We start from the raw sequence: 18,909 nt of genomic DNA, 5'->3' as shown, positions 1-18,909 counted from the left end.
TTCGAGGGTTCTTTTATTGCTGACAACTGTTAACAGACAAGAGCAACAGTGAGCGCCTCCACGGATCAGCCGTTACTGCGCTGAATTTCAGTTGGTTTGCTGGTGAGGAGTGCTCACTGTGTTCGATACGCCCACTGGTGGCGAACTGCTGTGACTATCCCTCCCTCAGTCTGAATAGGAGAAGTGCAGCCGAAAAATAATTTCTATAGTCAAACAGAAGTTTTCGATTAAAGAAAGAAAAGGAGGGGATGTACTTCTTTCTAATATTCTCTCTGTCTCGTAAAATTGCTGTTTATCAGTTATCTGAAAAGAATTTTGATTGACGCCTTGAAACTGGACCTCTGTCTCAAAGAAGCTCCTACTCGTTCAGACACTCCACCTTCAGCACGTCATCACAACAGTGCTTCTCCATTATGCCTTTAATAACCTCAACCTTTCTTAGGAGCGTTGGACTGCGTAGTGAAGTCAATTCCAGCAAGTGTGACATGAAAGAATCAAAGCAGCAATCCGCACATCATTTCTGCTCACTGTAGCTTTAAAGATCAACGTGACCTTGGTTGTGTCGGTGGTGCGCTTGTCACGTGATCTGACACGGAAGTATTGTGTGACGTTAACGTTAACCTGATCTCAGCAAGTCTGTCTCCAGGACCAACATTGAAACTCTGACACTTTTCTAAGCTGAAGACATCTGTGTGTCTCTGCGGAGGCCAGGCGGCTGCTGGCGGGGGAAATGAGACCAGCAGGAGACCAGAAGGACAGCTCCAGAGACAGGACAAAGTGAAAGCTAACGACGCTAAGCTGCACCAGACCGGACAGGGAGAGTCCCAGCTGAAAGGTCCCAGCTGATTGGACTGTATGCGGTCAGTGTTGCTCAGATACTCAGTAACATGATACTGCCCACAGTGAGTTCTCTGTGGTGTGTCCAGGTATCAGTGTGAGATGCTGTTGTCCTGTCTGTCTGTCTGTCTGCAGCTCTGTCTGTTAGCCTGAGCTGGGATCATGCCAGTCTTGGCCATGGCAGAGCCTGCAGTGGATCATCAGAGGCGCTTTCAGGCTGCCGTGGATGTCATCCACAAACTCCCCAAAAACGGTACGGCTTTCCCTCCTGGTGTTTCAGGAGTTCAATCTTATCAGATAATATAGTCCTGAATTGATCATTTGTAATTGTAAAACACAAGTAACAATTTCCAAACTTTAGGAGAGAAAAACAGCATATTTGGGGGTTGAGAATAACACTAGAAATCAAACTAAATATTTCATACCCCGAATTGTGAAATTTGAATGTTTGAGCCTGTTAATATTATTTGATTGGCTGGATTATAGATTTCTTTATATGCAATGTTTACCTCAGAAAACTTGCTCAGCCAGGTGTTATGCCGAGAAACGCGTCCCCTGTCGCGGGAACGCGCATCGCTCTAAACTCGCATATACCCGAGGACACGGAAATCTGACCGAAGAGGAAACTTTTAAAGATGTTTGTAACACTATCACGTTTCTTAACCGAGCCCTGAACAGTGGGTTTTATTTCGCAAATTAATTTAAATAAATAAAAGTTTTACACCTTCATTAAGACATGAGTCGAAGGTTTTTCAGTGTCTTATGAACATGTTCTCCGCAGCTGCTTTGAAATTCCCCGATTTTTCTTGAACACATAACAGCTTAAAGCTACAAAACTGAGTGAGGCCCATTATGTAGAACATTTGATATCACGCTTAACTGTCTAGTCTATTAATACAGGGGGGATACATTTACATTTCTGAGCCTGATAATATTTACATCCACTGTCTATTGTCCTGTTGATATGAAACTTTTAGTGGTAACTCAGAGAACAAGTGTCATTACGTAGAAAAGGTGAAATCCTTCTTAACTCTTTATTTCTCCATGTTAGCAGGGGGATGCATTTTTTGGCAATATGGATTTTGTTTCTGCCAAAATTTGCATGTCCTCTCCACTTTCGTCAAATATTATCGTATCAATGTGAAACAGTAGTTCATAGAACAAATGTGATTATGTAGAAAAGGTGGACTCCATCTTTATTTGTCCAAGTTAACAGGGAGATGCATTTTACAGCAAATCTCCATGCCTTATTTATTGTCCTTTATATCTGAAATGTATGTATTACTTATGATTGATGGTTAGTGTTTTTATTCTTGCTTTTGTAATAATACTGAAGGAAATAAATCTGACAATGCAACCTTGCTAAATGCAAGGTGTTCAAACAATTTTTGTTTTGATTTAACAGAAAAATTAAATTTCTTTTTTATTTACTTCCACAAAAGAACATTCACAACAGTAATTTTTGGAAAACTAATTATGTCAACAAAAAAATGTCACATGTAAAAACTGCAAATGCACTGAACTATAGTCATTAAAGAAGTAGATTGGTGTAAACATAAAATCTATAAACACATTGCACAATAGTAATCTGTCGGTTTGTGGGAACTTCATGCAGTCTTGGTGGTACCACCTGTCGCATCTGTCACATGCAATCCGTAAATAAAAAATATCTAAATGTTCGAATAACATAAAAATATTCAACTAAAGAATGTTTTTAGTTCTTTATCTGTTGACTAAAGGTGATATTGGGTTTGGTCAACATAAAGCTCCTTCTTAATCATCAATATATGTTTGGTAGCTCAATATTTGAGGATATGACAGCATGTTCCTTACATGTATGGAGGTAAAAAAAAAAATTCTAGTACCATAAGCAGTTGTAATTTAGAATGAATTTACAACTGTACTGTACTAAAAAAAACGTAAACAACTTTCCACTTACCTGCCTTGGGTGTTTATTTTATTATGATTTATTTTTGTAAATCTAATTACTTTGCAACTATTTTAAGGATGGTATATGGTTTGCTTGAATTGATTTTTCACTCCATTACATTGTTGTCTTAACCACATATCATCTTCTGTGTCCTCACTGCTACAGTGTCTGCAAAGGTTCTCCACTGACTACAGAAAAGCAAACTGCAACTTCAAATCCATGTTCTAAAATAAACTTAATGGTAATTTATTTTTTTGCTTTTTAAAAAAATTATTTTTAGAAAATATTCTTTTGAAAGTTGAACAACAATAATCCTATGTGTATATCTCAGTCATCTAATCATCCTTTTTGATGTCTGATCTCATACACAGTTACAAGTGATAGAAACTGCACATCAAGTTGGCATATTAGGCAGGCTCACATTGTTTATGTCTAATTATGAACTGAAACACATGTATTTAAGGTATTTCTGGTAGAAGAAAGTATCACTCAGTGTTTACTTTTTTTATGATTTTCTCCAACTTAAGTGACTGAAAGTATAAAAATGGCTTTCAGAAAAGCCATTTTCTCTGAGTTACCACTTTTCAACCAGACCTCCTCGGCGCCAATTACAACGACTGAGTGAAGTACCATCAGAATTTCTCATTGAAAATGTGAATGCAGCATTGAGAACGATCCCTACCAACACCATAACAGAGACCAATGAGCTGATCTACAACTCAGCATCAGTGATTCTTGATATGCTTGGCTATAAGAGCAACCATGAATGAGACCCAATACCCACCATGAAAAAGACAGTTAGAGGCTAAAATCAAGGTAACAAGGAGGGAAGTGAGCCAAATTTCAGAGCTCCACAGGGGTACAATGAAAAGACCAAAGGACATCCAGATGCCCATACTTGAAGCACTCGAAACTGCCAAACAGAGGCTCTGAGCCTTGGCCAGCCGCCTAAAGAGATACACAAGAAAGAATGAAGCCAGAAGGATTAACCGGCTCTTCTCCACTCAACCAGCTAAGGTGCACTAGCAATGGCAGGGTAATAACAACAGAGCAGACCCACTAAGGCTGGAGACTGAAAAATACTGGAAAGGCATATGGGAAAGGGAGGCGTCCCACAACAGCAATGCACAGTGGTTGATCTCTCTACGAGAGGACCATAGCAATCTCCCTGAGCAAGCCCCGGTAACCATCATTGTGACAGATGTCCAAGAAAGAGTCTCAGGTATGAAAAACTGGACAGCACCAGGGCCTGACATGATCCATGCCTACTGGCTAAAGAAACTCACTGCCCTCTATGAGTGACTGGCAGCCCAAATGAACCAGCTGCTGCAAAGTGGAACTCACCCTGAATGGTTAGCTGAAAGGTGGACAATCCTAATCCAGAAGGACCCATCAAAGGGTCCAGTCCCACCCAACTACTGACCTGCCTCTCCACAACCTGGAAGCTCATGTCTGGCATCATAGCGGCCAAGATAAGCAAACACATGGATAAACACATGAGCACGGCACAGAAATGCATCAGTGTAAATAGCAGAGGAGCCAAACACCAACTCCTCGTAGACCACACAGTTGCCCGAGACTGCAAAACCCGACACACCAACCTGTGCATGGCTTGGATTGATTACAAGAAAGCCTATGACTCAATGCCTCATACTTGGATCATTGAATGCTTAAAGATGTACAACATCAACAGGACTCTGAGAGCCTTCATTGCAAACTCGATGAGGCTGTGGAAAACCACCCTTGAAGCCAACTGCAAACCACTTGCACAAGTGTCCATCAAATGTGGCATATACCCAGGAGATGCTCTGTCCCCGCTGCTGTTCTGCATAAGCCTGAACCCCCTCAACCAAATTATCAACAAGACTGGTTACGGATACCGACTCAAAAATGGGGCCAACATCAGTCACCTTCTCTACATGGATGACATCAAGCTGTACGCCAGCGAGATATCGACTCACTGATCCACACCACCAGGATCTACAGCACGGACATTGGGATGTCATTCGGACGAAAGAAGTGTGGTCGGCTGGTCACAAAGAGGGGGAAGGTCATCCACACAGAAGGGCTTTCCCTCCCAGAAGGAACAATAGCAGAAATAAAGGACAGTTAGAAGTACCTAGGTATACCACAAGCAAATGGACACCTCGATGAGGTCACAAGGAAGGGAGCCACAGCTAAATACCTCCAACGAATAAGGCAAGGCATGAGAAGCCAGCTCAATGGCAAGAACAAAATCCGTGCGATAAACAGCTATGCCTTGCCAGTAATCAGATACCCTGCAAGAATAATTAGCTGGCCAAAGGAGGAGATAAAAGCCACAGATGTTAAGACTCGAAAACTGCTAACCATGCATGGAGGGTTCCATCCCAAATCCAGCACCCTGAGACTGTACATGAGCCGTAAGGAAGGAGGCAGAGGACTAGTGAGTGTGAGAACCAACCACTGTCCAGGACGAAACATCCAAAATCCATAGATACATCAGGGACAAAGCCTCAACAGACAATGTGCTCAGTGAATGTCTCAGACAACAGGGAATGGAGGCTGAGGTGCCAGAGAGGTGCCAGAGATACCAACATCCCACGTAAGGACAAGCCCTTACGTGGGAAGTACCACCAGCAAATAACCGAAGTGGCTGATATCAGTAAATCCTACCCATGGCTGAAAAAAGCTGGACTCAAGGACAGCACAGAGGCCCTCATCCTGGCTGCCCAGGAACAGGCCCTAAACACCAGAGCAATAGAGTTCCAGATCTACCACACCAGACAAGACCCAAGATGTAGGTTGTGGAAGGAGGCCTCTGAGACAGTACAGCACATAACAGCAGGGTGCAAGATGCTGGCAGGAAAAGCGTCCATGGAATGACATAACCAAGTGGCAGGCATAGTGTACAGAATGTGGACTGGAAACCCAGAGATTAAAGTTGGTGGAGAATGCCAGAGCTAAGATCCTGTGGGACTTTCAGATCCAGACAGACAAAATGGTAAGGGCGAACTAACCAGACATTGTCGTAGTGGATAAACAACAGAGGAAAGCCATTGTATTAGATGTGTCAATACCAAGCAAATGCAACATCAGGAAAAAGGAGCACGAAAAACTGGAGAAATACCAGGGCCTCAGGGAGGAACTGGAGAGGGCCTGGAAGGTGAAGACCACAGTGGTGCCTGTGGTCATTGTGGCCCTCAGGGCAGTCACCCCCAAACTGGAGCAGTGGGTACAACAAATCCCAGGAACACCATCAGACATCTCAATCCAGTCCAGAAATGTGCAGTCCCTCTCTCTCTTTTATATATATATATATATATATATATATATATATATATATATATTTATATATAGACACATTAGCCGACAGAATCCTAGCTATAACGGTTCGATCGAGCCTACAGAATCCTAGCTATAACGGTTCGATCGAACTGTGTTGTGTCCAACAATGGACACAAAATTATAAGTCCAGTTCACTAACTTTGAAACCAGGCATTAATTAGTTTCAGAGCAAACACACCACATGAAACCACATCTTGCTGGATGGCATGTGGGACAGTTTCACATATCCACCTTCAAACTTTCTTTCTTTCTTTGTTGAGAGGATTAAATGTGAAAAAAAAAATATATATATATATATATTCACATTTCAAATATGAATATGTGAATAGAATATAATGTTGGAGTCTATCAATCTTAGAAAAAAAAAACATGGAAAAGTTGAAAGATGTATTATAACTTTATTAACCACAAGCTAATATAACATCAAATGTAATTTAAAATTTAAAAAGTTTTCCACACAAACCTTTAATCTTGAACTTCTTTTGAGCCAAATCCGTGTCCTCTCAAAGCTGTCAATTACTGTGGCTTGTTCCTGATGATTCCTATTGTAATTGTTAACCATGACATGAATAACGGCATAATAATGGCATTAATAACCTGAAAAGAGTAATTTTTTTTTTAAAAAAGAGCAAGTTTAATGTTGAGCTTCTCTAAAAGTTTATTGTAAGTGCTTTTGAAATCCATCCATCCATCCAAAGCTTTATTGAAATTAAAGTACCTCACTCTCCAGCTCCTGTCCAGGACAAATTCTGGCAAAGTCCAAGCAAAATCATTTGTATGGTCCTATCTTTGACAAGAGGACATATGTGTCTTTATGTGTTCCTCCCCACACCTTGTTTAAGATTACAAAATATTTCATAAATAAAAATATAAGACATAAATACAAAAGCACATGTAAAATATGATGCCAAGGGAGATTTCATAATTATTTATTTCACATAAACATTTGAGAAGATCAAAACACGTTCTAACACTGATTAAATACCTATTGAAAACATGGAGAGGTGGTTGGACCAGTTGGAGTCAAGGTGATTGGAGGGGCTGGAGCAGAGTAGGTTGGAGGGAGTGGAGGACAGATGTCAGATTTTGTTTTTTGGTGGTTATTTTATGTGGAATCCATGGATTGTCTGGTTTAAAGTGTTTGAGATGGTCAATCCTGATATTTTTAAACATTGCTTCATTTTCTGAGATAAGGTCAGCACTCTTTTCCTGGAGGGCTGATATTTTGAATGGTCCAAGAAAGTTGGGCTCCAATTTACCTCCTTTTCTTTGCTGACTCCTCACATTTTGCCTTAAAACCAACTCTCCTACACTGAATGACAAGTTTCTGCTGGCTGAGCCCAACCTTTTTTCTGTTGTTGTTGGCCTGGTCATGTTTGCCTCCAAATGACATCCAAATGCTTTATGAATTCTGTCACAGTCTCTTCCTCCATAACCAGTGTTGTCAATCTATAACACACATTAACGTCAAACTTGAAGTACATGTGTAATTGTTATGTCATTGTAACACAGCTGAAATTTTACTTTTTAATGTTTCAAGCCTCATATTTCTCAGACATCTCAAACGGATATCGAGCTTCACGTACCAATATAAGACATAAGGTAAAAACTTTGTATGTTTTTTTTTTTTGGGGTCCTTATTCCAAACATGACCACGTCAAGATATTCAAGTTTCTGGTTTGGACCCCACAAGTTTGCACAGAGACCTAAACAAAAACATTTTGATGTTGACATTATAATATGATTTAACTTGTGAAATTGGGACTTTTCTTGTAGATGAGTAACAGATTTGAACAGTGCCATTCATTCTCTTCCAAACCATGTCTGTGGATGGTAGGGTGCACAGAGACTCCTTTTAATGCCCAGTTTGTCACAGACATTCTTATTCATCTGTCACAAACATAACAAATTCATAATTGTTATGAAAACTGCATGCTATATTAAAAACATTTTTTATGAAATACAACTTTACCGAATTGACAAACTCTGTTCCTAGGTCTGTCAAAATTCTTTTGGGGGCTTCAAATTGAAAAACAAATTTAAGAATTTGTTAAGTGACCTCTTCTGCAGATTTAGAGGTGATCGGGTATTCCTGTGTCCATTTTGTGTAATAGTATTTTATGACACAGATGTACTGATTTCCACTTTCTGTGTTTTTCAGTTTTCCTATTAGGTCCATCCCAATAAGTTCGAATGGCTGTGAAACCTGTATGGAAAGACAGGAAAAAACTTATATAATAACAGATTTGATCTAAACATTTAATTCAGCCTTATGTTACGGATGTCAGCATAGAGTAACATACAATAGTCCCTTAATTGTTTCATTACCAATACTTTATTGGGGTATGCTCACTGGTGTCCTTTATTTTATGTCCTGCAGACTGACAAACAGCACACTCTGATACCTGCAAAAGTGATAGCATTTGAAAAGTTTATTTATATATATAATATATATTTTTTTGTTTTGTTTAGGCGGCTGGCCAAGGCTAGCCGCCTAAAGAGATAGAAATTCATTCATAGGCTCGTTTATGATGCTCCCAATACATTCAAATTTGTAAGAAAGGGAACTTAAGCCTGTCGCGATAAACGATAAATCAGTTAATCGCACCATTAAAACTATCGACCTCATTTCAATTATCGGCTATATCGTTTCTTCCTGCCTTTTTCTCTTACTGTTGATGACACTGAATGAAAAAAGGCTTAACTCCGGTGCTCTCCACTGACCCTCCCTTCCTTATTTGCTTAATGTAATGCCCAGCGCGCGCTGCACGATATTATGTCGCCGATTGTCGGCCCATTATCAAAACCTGAGAGACACATTAGCCGACAGAATCCTAGCTATAACGGTTCGATCGAACCGTGTTGTGTCCAACAATGGACACAAAATTATAAGTCCAGTTCACTAACTTTGAAACCAGGCATTAATCAATTTCTTACTACAATCTACCTGCAATGCATGTGGCTACTGTCAATCCTGACTGAATGAAAATCATTATAACCTATTTAGGTCACGATAACGAAGAACAGCTGAAAAGTTACCGGGTTTTCTAGTTAAGTAATTTCGCTCCAACTCCTCCTCTAGTTATTTATATTTTCTTTGCACGAACTGTTGAATAAACATTCATGTTGTTTCCGATGTCTGCTGGAGTTCGGGTTGCATCGTGACAGCTGTTCGGGATTCCCTCCGTGTTTCCCCTCAGAAAGCACAAGGAGAATCTGCGCTTTCTGATTGGCTACCGGTCACATTCAACAGGCTGCGTCACTCTCCCAGTCTGGATAAATCTTTGATTTAGATCGGAGCGGCCACGACGATCTACCGTAACACACAACACAAGTGACAATCGAACGAAGAACGTTCTAAGATTGTCGTTCGGGGTAAAAAATCCTGTAGTTTGAACTTTTGCATCAGGCAGTCGGATTCTTCTCTATTAAAATCTAATGATTACTGAAGGGAAATATACTATACAGACTGCTTAATCTGCACTCTTTTGGTTGAATTCAGTATTTATTTCCACTTTGGCTTTTCTATTGTTTAGTTTTTTATTCAAGTACATTTTTTGTTAATGGAGACTGAGAATCTATTTTATTTTTGTTTTTGGTTGTTTTATTTATTTTGTGTATCAGTTCCAGTGATAAGTGTTCTTTTGAAAGTAAAGTGTATCTATCTTTGGCAGGAAAAGATGGAGTCCACCTTTTCTACATAATCACATGTATTATTACGTAATTTCCATTAAATCAATGTAAAAAGGTCTTCAAACAACATTTTTGTTCATCGTAATAATTTTTTGAGACAATCGCCCAGCAAAATCTGTTATTGTGACAGGAACCATTTACAATTACAATACAGACAATTTTGTAAACATCATTCAGTATGATTTATTATAACAACACTACATCCAAATGTTTAACATGTCATTTTTAATTATATAAACAATATGACTAACCTTCTTACCTGTTAATTATAAGTAATACATACATTTCAGATATAAAGAACAATAAATAAGACGTGGAGATTTAGGCAGGCTAATAATAAGCTTTGCTGTAAAATGCATCCCCCTGCTAACTTGGTGAAATAAAGATGGAGTCCACCTTTTCTACATAATCACATTTGTTCTATGAACTACTGTTATGAGTTTCACATTGATATTGTGATATTTCACAGGATATTTGACGAAAATAGAGGACATGCAAATTTTGGTAGGCTAAAAATAAGCTTTGCCATAATATGCACCCCCCTGCTAACTTGGAGAAATAAAGAGTTAAGAGTGAAATAACTTTTTCTACGTAACCAGAGTAGTTCTATGAAATACTGTTATGAGTTTGATATCAATTCATTATTATTTGATGAAAATAGAGAGGACATGCAAATTTTGGCAGGAACAAAATCTCTATTGCCAAAAAATAACATGGAGAAATAAAGAGTTAAGAAGGATTTCACCTTTTCTACATAATGACACTTGTTCTCTGAGTTGCCACTATAAGTTTCATATCAACAGGACAATAGACAGTGGATATAAATATTAGCAGGCTCAGAAATGTAAATGCATCCCCCCTGTATTAATAGACTAGACAGTTAAGCGTACATAATACAAGTACATAATATGAGAATAATACACCGAAGGAAACCTTGATATGAATAGGAACTATGACATTGGAAGGATTACTGCTGTGTAAATGAACTGAATTAAAATTGTAGCTTCAAATGGTGAATTAATTTTACAATGAAAATACAGTTTGTTTTCCTTTATGCATTTCCATTATGTTATTGTATATGATGACTCTGTTGATCTGCAGGTTCCTACAGACCTTCTTATGAAGTGATGCTGCGTTTCTACAGTCTGTACAAGCAGGCAGTATGTGGACCTTGTACAGTGCCTCGGCCTGGTTTCTGGGACCCAGTGGGTCGGTACAAGTGGTCAGTGTACCGTTTTATCCAGAATACTTTGGAAAATTCCATTAGCATCTCTGGTGTTTGAATTAAATCAAAGAACAATACCAAACGACTGCTTGGGTCCAATACATGGTAGGATAGTATCATGGTTTATCTATTTATCTTATCGTACATACACATAAATTCTTGCTCATAATTACCAATGCATTGCTGGAGGGTGGCAGCTTTTCAACAGACGGCTTCTCCTGGGTCCTTCAGGTTCTTCAACGCCAGTTCACCCAACAAAATTTGTCCAATATTTCGGCTGTGGGATTCTGGTAATGAAGAGTTCACTAGTGTTTTTGAACAGTTCCTCCTGTGGGCTTGTTTCAGGGATGCGTGGAGCCGCCTGGGGGAGATGAGCCAGGAGACCGCCATGGCAGCATATGTGGAAGAGATGAAGAAAGTGGCACGAGAGGTACAATCAGCATTTTCCCATGTCAAGTTCCACAGCTCTCAGCTATAATTTCCTGTCCACCTCTCTGAAGCTGGTCCTTCTCTAGAGTTGCATTGCTGGACGCCTCTTTTATGATGTTCTATAGTGATGACGCATGTGTTGCCTTAGATAGGCTCTCTTGTCCTTTTAAACAAAATTCCTCCAGATTCCATCATGCCGATATTTCACACTGCTTTCTAAAAAGAAACGAATGCTCACATTTTATTTCATTCTTTTTATAGTAGCTGTCAATTCTGACACAACCATTGTGAATTTTTTCTATTAGTTTTGAAATGCATGACTTGATGTGTTTTGAGGAGAGCAGGAGACCCTGAGCAAAGTATGTCCTGGATATGTGCAGGTCATCCACACCATGCCAATGGATGAGAGAACAGCGTCGTTCTTCCACCACTTCGAGCCTCTCTACAGGGTCATTGATGACATGCCGCTGCCTCCAGCTTCACTGCTCACACACGTTGAAGGTGTGTTGGTATACACTTCAACTTTGAGAAGTGTATACTTTGGGTTTTGAGAAGAATTTTGGTGAGATGCTCATCTTCTAGACCTGAACGCAAGCACAGGAGGAATGAATTCTCTCTATCGAACAGTTGTTGGTTTTATGTACCAGCTATATCTCTTGTTATGCAATTGTTAGAGATGATTGGAACAATAAGATGACTGGTCCTAGCTCTCCGACATGTATATTCTCAGTGAAAAGTTTGAGAACTCTACCCAGCTGTACATGACCACATATCTTCTGCCATTGTTTTCTAAATGTTTGCATCTCATTCAGGTACTAAAGGCAGGCAGCAGGTTGACGGTTCAGCAGATGTGAAGCTTCAAGGTGAGGAGCAGGAGCCACCTCAGAAGTATTTAGAGAATTCTGATCCAGAGTCAGAGCTGAACAAAGCTGAAGAAGCCCATCTGCTTACCAACAGTGTTCCTAAAGGTACAGCAGGACTAAGGCATAATGGGAATGTCGTCTCCAAGCTGTCATGTTTCTATCTGTCCCCTTTTTGGTGTTGAATTAATTGTCACACACACTTCCGAGTGAACAAACGTTAGATGTCCTTTAAAGACAGCTTGATTTTTGTGGAAATATTCTTGTTCACATTAAGATATCATTAATAGAAAAAATGTTTCATCAAAAGCTGTCAGTTTAGCAAATTTCACATGAACAACACAGGACACACATTAAAAACTAAGCCAAACTGTGGAAGCTAAACTCTGTTGGTAGCAGGACCATTTTACTGCTTTACACAGAAACCGCCATTATGTAGCCACAGCTCATATTTATTGTTTTGGTCTTGACGCATTAATCTTTGATTTGACCACTAAACATATGATGTAATGATGCCAAAAACTTTCATACAGATGAACATGTTGATCACAGTTTTATCACCTCCATGACTGCAGCATATTTGTAATGATAAACCCTGACAACTTTGTTAGAGGTTCAATTCCTCCAGGTAAGGGAAGTTTACTTTGGGACAAGCTGACAGGTGTTTTTAAAGTGCTTGTCAAGTTTTTTTGCTCTCTTACGTCATCTCAGCTTGCTTCCTCCAAAGAGATATAGGAACAACTCATATCAGTGACATCTTTTATTTATCTTGTCTTTAGATGAATCTCATTGACAGCATATAAGCAAACGTGTTCACATGAGTATCTACTCATGTGAACACAAAGTCAAAGAGTAGCCAAAGAGTAGGTTGAAAACCTACAAATAGATAGAAATATTAATTACAGATCACAATGAGTTAATTTTAACTTTAACTAATGAACTAGTTTCTCAAGTAATGATTTAATCATTTACTAGTGAAAAATTAAACAATATGCCAAACCGTGCAATTAATTTGTTTTCAAACACATGCAGGAAACAAATCTATTTTGGCCTTCTAAATGCAATTTGAATGATGTAAACTGTAATGTCCATTCCTACCAGTGGTGTCTTTGAGGCAGCTTTCAGTTGACGTTCTTTTTCTGAAGAGAGATCATTGTGAGCGCAGCTGTGCCAAGTTACTTTATAGATTTGGCTGCTGAGCTTGAGAGGTGAAAGGGATGGGTGTGCTTGATTCATTGCGAGGTGCGTGGCAGTTGGGTGGAGATGGTGAATACATTCAAAAGTGTACCATTTGCTGTTTTAACTTGACAGTGCTTTATAAATACATTGACAAATTGCTGACAAGCCCACTGGGTAGGCTGGCAGGTGAATCTTGTCAATGGTCAGTCAAGAGTCCTGCTTATGACCTGATTATATGACTCATCTAAAAGCTGCAGGACACTGGAGCTTGAGGTCTGGAGTTGAAGACTCCTGCGCAATACCATTAAAAGAAAGTTATTCCTTTTCACTGTTATGACATGTGTGCTCAGGAGGATTTGACTGAATTTATTTGATTATATGTTTCTACATACACAAGAAATCTGTTTGTCTTTCAAGGTGCCTTGAAAGGACATTAGTTTATCTAAATGAACTGAGTTGAACTGTTACAGACTCTGGGACATCTGAGGGTTTGGTCTTGACCAGCGACTCCGAGAGTGAAATCTTCTGTGACTCTGTGGATTCAGTAGAACAACTGAGCAACATCAAGGTATGGTGGTACATCATCAGCTCCACAGGACAGTGAGACATGTCCCAACAATTAAAATGTACATAAAGATACGATATTCATGAAGTAAAATATAAACGTTTTCTATTTATTGCAGATTCCAGTTGTCAAGTCAAACGGCTTTCACAACAGTAGTATTTACCCACAGTCCTCTCCTGGTCAGGGAATTCACCTGGAGGGAAGGCAGGCCGGCGCCGGTCAAGGTGGAGAAGGAGCAGAAGACGGGAAATGTGCAGGTCAGCCCCGGAGAGGTTGGCACAGCGGGCGGGGAGGTTCCTACCATGGCTGGAGAGAACGTAAGCTGTCACTGTTTGATAATACTAATTATTATGTGATACATTTAAGAACTTTTTTCTACAGCCAGTTGTTAGTTTGGGCAGCAGCTCCAGATTCTACCGCTATCACCTACAGCCAGTCAGTGATTTCCAAATGTGTTTTCTCTCTGCTTGGTTAAATGTTCCACAGTGAGCAAATGGTTCATTTGTGAGCATGTCATCTGCTTTGATTTTTTTCTGTATCACCATTAATTTTGACTGGTTTGTTGACAACATTGTTTAATTTCCTTTATTTAACCAGATTAAAACCCTTTAGATCTTATTAGCAAGAAAGAGCTGGGCAAAAAATCAAAATGGACATAAGACAAATAAACCATTGAAATTATTTAAAATCCCACACCAATTCAGCCCGGCCCTTATAGTTCTCTAGCACTGAGACCAGAACTCTGTGGTGGACTCTCTGAAACATGGACTTTGTTGTCCCTCAGTCTCTTTGTGACTGACCTTGTGGTATGCTGAGGGACATCATCCACTCTGAAGACCCTCTTCAGCCTCAACTTCCCCTTCATGGTTGAAGTCTTGAGCTGTTGCTTCAGTATTTTCACTGGAGATTCTTTCATCATGTTGCCAAGTATTTTGTTACACACTCCAGGCTTTTCTGCTGCACTCCCCAAAACATGATTACCAAATGAGGTTGTCTGGGGCTCAGTTTACAAACCAGCAGTGTTGCTTAAATGACAAGGTTATATTATTGTGTGTGGTTGCTATATCAATATTCATCTAACCTTGTATGATCCACAGGTGGTGTTCCACAGGGAAGCCCCAGGCAGATGGCCCCTGGTGGTGTTGGGGGGGCAGGACGCGGAGGTGGGGACGGCTCAGAGGGTGGAGCAGAGAGGATGCATGAGACACATCTGCAGCAACAGATAATCCTGGCTCTACGGAGGCTCAGAGAAGACATGAGGAGTGTGATGGACAGACTGGAGGTGGTGGAGAGGCTTGCTGCCACCCATGTAAGTTTGTGTGCTGATGCAGATTCATGTCAAAGGCTTCATTTCATTCCGTTTGATGTTGCATGCATTTTGACAAATGCTTCTTCAATGTTCTGAAGTGGCTGTTGGTTTGTGTGTGTGACCCACTAAGGGCTCAGACTGGAGACCATGCCTGCAGTGTGCAGATGCAGCTTCACAGCAGGTGAGGAGTTAATGTTCTGATTGGAGACATTGGATGGTACTGGTCCATAAAACCTACTTCTGAAGGTTTGCTTTTGTCTTGATTTAACTGAGTCAGAAAGCCTGCTGCCTGCAGACAAACAAACTTAAAAATGCAACCAATTCTGTTACAATCAATAAACATACAAATGTCAACATTTCAAATAAATGGCTGAGTTCTATTAGTGGTTGCTGCTAGAAATTATTATAGTTATTCTTAGCCCATAAAAATAAAAAAATCATAGCTGTTACTTCTGGCACAACAAATGAAAATGTAAGTTCTGTTGAATATCGTTCTGGTTTTTCTTCGAAGCATTTACAGTTGCTTCTGCTGCCTGTGTCCAATAGAAAACACTGCTTGGTGATCTGCAGTGACTTGTTGTTTTTGCTTTTCCCAGGAGGAGACATGGTGGCCATTTGATGTGTCGTGTCAGACAGTCCTACTGTTCATGTTGTGGCCGTTTGTTACACAAGGTCTGGTCTACCTGCTCAGGAAGGCCCACCAAAGAAGTCGCACCTCCTCATGAGGAGAACTGACGGTGCCACTGGATGGACATGCTCCCCATGTTCACTGGAGGGGTGTGTGATTAAGTTCCATCAATAACTCTAAGGAGGAAGTTCGACCTAAGATAATCTACAGACTGCTTTGATCCTGGTGTAACTTATTACTAGCTTTAATTAAAGTCGATTGATTGGTTAAGAAAGTTTTAAATAAATAACTCCCATTATTATTCAGCATAATGAACAATTCTTTCATGCCTCTGTACAGAGTTTGAGTGAGTGCAGACATACATTTAGTTTTTTTATCTGTATTCTATATTCAACCTTATTTAGTGTCTAAACCTCACCTCAGAATGCTAAAAAAGAACAACTGTAATGATTTGAAACTAGAACCACATGGAAAAAATTGTATTAAATGAGAGTTGCAACTGAGAAGATCACAACAGCTCAGGGACAGAAGTGCTAAAAGGAAAATTTGAAGATTCTCATGTTCTCCATGTTCAACCTTGAACATGGAGAACATGAGAATCTTGTTCAGCCTTGAACATATGGAATTGGAGCAAAAGGTGGTTCCATAAAGTACTCGGCACTCAGAGGGCCTGAATACTTTTGCACACTACATATTTCAGTTTATTTAAAAAAATTCTTGAATCATATATAATTTTCTGTTTACTTCACAATTGCCACTTTGTGTTGGTCTTTCACATTGAATTCCATAAATTTTGTTTATGGATGTAATATAACAAAATATGGGCAATATTAAGAGGTGTGAATACTTTTGCAAGCCTCTAAATAGTATGTGCTGTCTTTTCATTTCTATTGTATTTTTATTTATTTTTTTAAAAGCATACAGTGATACCCTGGTTGTGGGTGGGATAATCTGCAATATGAATTTTGTGCCATATTGCGCATCCTCATTCGATTGTGCTATAAAATGACTATCTGCCTGGAAAATACATCATAGCATTCCTCTAAACTAAAATATTTGCAAATTATTCAATCACATTATTATGTCCCAAAGACAGAGCATGAAAAGAAAAGACAATTACAAGACATCTGTGAATGACCAAGTGACTGCAAAATGCCTGAAAAAAAGAATGCCTCATATTACAAATCTTAAAATAGAACTATTGAGACAGGTGATAAAATATATATGATAATATATATATAAAATATAAATAATCAACCTAATTAAATAAGGTGTTTTAAATAGCATAGTCATAAGGCGAGAAACAAGGTACATCTTTGGTTAGTTGCCTGTCTGTGACAACCCTCTTGGAATATATAAAATTATTCCAAATGAAACAGTCAGAGCTATGTCTCTGTCTGGCAGAAGGAAGGTCTAGAAATGTCCCCAAATGGGAATCACTGTGTACATTGCATAAACCAATGATGTCATTTCAATGGACTGGTGTATAAAATGTGTGTCTGTTTGAACACGTAGCAAGTCCATATCGGGAGAGAAGAGCAGCAGTTTTCCGGCTGGCTGTGAGAAGCAGGAAATGAAATGACTCTTCAGTTCATCACTCAGCTTCAGAAAGTCCTCAAGCTCTTTTTCAGTGTTACACTTTTTGCAGCAATGGTTAGGACCTCCAACTATTTAATCTTCCAATATGCCTTCATTCACAGAACCACACAACTATATGTGCATGACATTCGTAAAAAACATTGTTGGGATATACAATATATTTAAGAGGTTTACCTTGCATAAAACATTAAATTTGATCGTTTTTATCTAAGTCCAAGAATCAGAAATCAGCTGGTTGGGACCAAATAACCTTTAATATGAAATCAAAGTTATGCTTAGATATGCAGGTAGAGAATGGAGAACAAGCTGTGTGTTTGGTCCATTCGATGACATCAGCTTATACTTGACACACTAAAAATCTGTCATGATTTTTAGTGTGTCAAATGGGTAATGTGTGTAGATCATTTTTTGACCCACAGAATTACACACAATAGCAGAGGCAAGTTAAAGACTTTATTTATAATATGTAAGATTGTAAAGGTTTAACTGAAGGGCAGGCTGATTAATCAATCAAGTTTATTTGTATTCCACATTTCAGCATTAAGGCAGTTCAAAGTTCTTTACATCGTAAAAACTGTTAACTCTCCTGGTCCTTCAGGCCAGAAGTGCCTCATAACTCCTCTTTTCAAAATCGGCCGCCACATCCACTGAAGGCAGCAGGCAATCACCCTGTCCTGACTCGGGGAGGTAGTGATGAAAAATAACCATAAAGGACTGATTGGAGACCCTGAATGAGTAAACATTAAATCCTTTAAAGGACAAAAACATTCAATCAATCCTTAATTTTGTTTTGTCAACAATCATTTTTGTTTTGTCATCAGTCCATCTTTTTGTTTTCTCATAAATCATTTGTTTTGTCATAAGTTATTTCTGTTTTGTCATTTATTCTTTTTGTTATAGATCTTTAATTTAGTTTTGTCATAAATCCTCTTGTTTTGTCATAACTCCTCTTCTTTTGTCATAACTCCTCTTGTTTTGTCATAAATCATCTTGTTTTGTCATATCTCCTCTTGTTTTGTCATAACTCATCTTGTTTTGTCATAAATCTTGTTTTGTCATAAATCCTCTTGTTTTGTCATAACTCCTCTTGTTTTGTCATAAATCCTCTTGTTTTGTCATAACTCATCTTGTTTTGTCATAAATCCTCTTGTTTTGTCATAACTCATCTTGTTTTGTCATAAATCTTGTTTTGTCATAAATCTCTTGTTTGTCATAACTCTTGTTTTGTCATAAATCCTCTTGTTTTGTCATAACTCATCTTGTTTTGTCATAACTCCTCTTGTTTTGTCATAAATCCTCTTGTTTTGTCATAAATCATCTTGTTTTGT

General features: G+C 39.0%; 1 protein-coding gene across 3 annotated transcripts; it reads left to right on the top strand.

The window, feature by feature from the left end:
- The first annotated feature begins 587 nt into the window (after positions 1–587).
- On the top strand, positions 588–16,733 carry acbd4 (acyl-CoA binding domain containing 4). Of its 3 annotated transcripts, none has more exons than XM_055021217.1 (11): positions 588–860; positions 973–1,090; positions 10,889–11,009; positions 11,358–11,442; positions 11,822–11,942; positions 12,254–12,304; positions 13,951–14,048; positions 14,164–14,362; positions 15,143–15,354; positions 15,485–15,535; positions 15,951–16,733. In XM_055021217.1, the coding sequence occupies exons 2-11, from the start codon at positions 1,000–1,002 to the stop codon at positions 16,077–16,079; spliced, it is 1,158 nt and encodes a 385-aa protein (XP_054877192.1). In that variant the 5' UTR covers positions 588–860; positions 973–999; the 3' UTR covers positions 16,080–16,733. The 3 variants fall into 3 exon arrangements, with proteins under 3 accessions (XP_054877192.1, XP_054877191.1, XP_054877190.1); XM_055021216.1 differs by having other exon boundaries at positions 12,254–12,409; positions 14,230–14,362; XM_055021215.1 differs by having other exon boundaries at positions 12,254–12,409.
- Positions 16,734–18,909: the final 2,176 nt, after the last annotated feature.

Source organism: Poeciliopsis prolifica, unplaced genomic scaffold, assembly GCF_027474105.1.
Source record: "Poeciliopsis prolifica strain line A6 unplaced genomic scaffold, Auburn_PproV2 SCAFFOLD074, whole genome shotgun sequence".
Taxonomy (NCBI): Eukaryota; Metazoa; Chordata; class Actinopteri; order Cyprinodontiformes; family Poeciliidae; genus Poeciliopsis; species Poeciliopsis prolifica.
Note: the sequence above shows the minus strand (reverse complement) of the source record. Positions and strands in the feature narration are given on the sequence as shown.

Coding starts and splice junctions, on each gene's coding strand:
- acbd4 (XM_055021215.1), top strand. CDS start 1,000: ATGCCAGTCTTGGCCATGGCAGAGCCTGCAGTGGATCATCAGAGGCGC. Junction 11,010..11,357: donor CCAGTGGGTCGGTACAAGTG/GTCAGTGTACCG, acceptor GGCTTGTTTCAG/GGATGCGTGGAGCCGCCTGG. Junction 15,536..15,950: donor CAGATGCAGCTTCACAGCAG/GTGAGGAGTTAA, acceptor TGCTTTTCCCAG/GAGGAGACATGGTGGCCATT.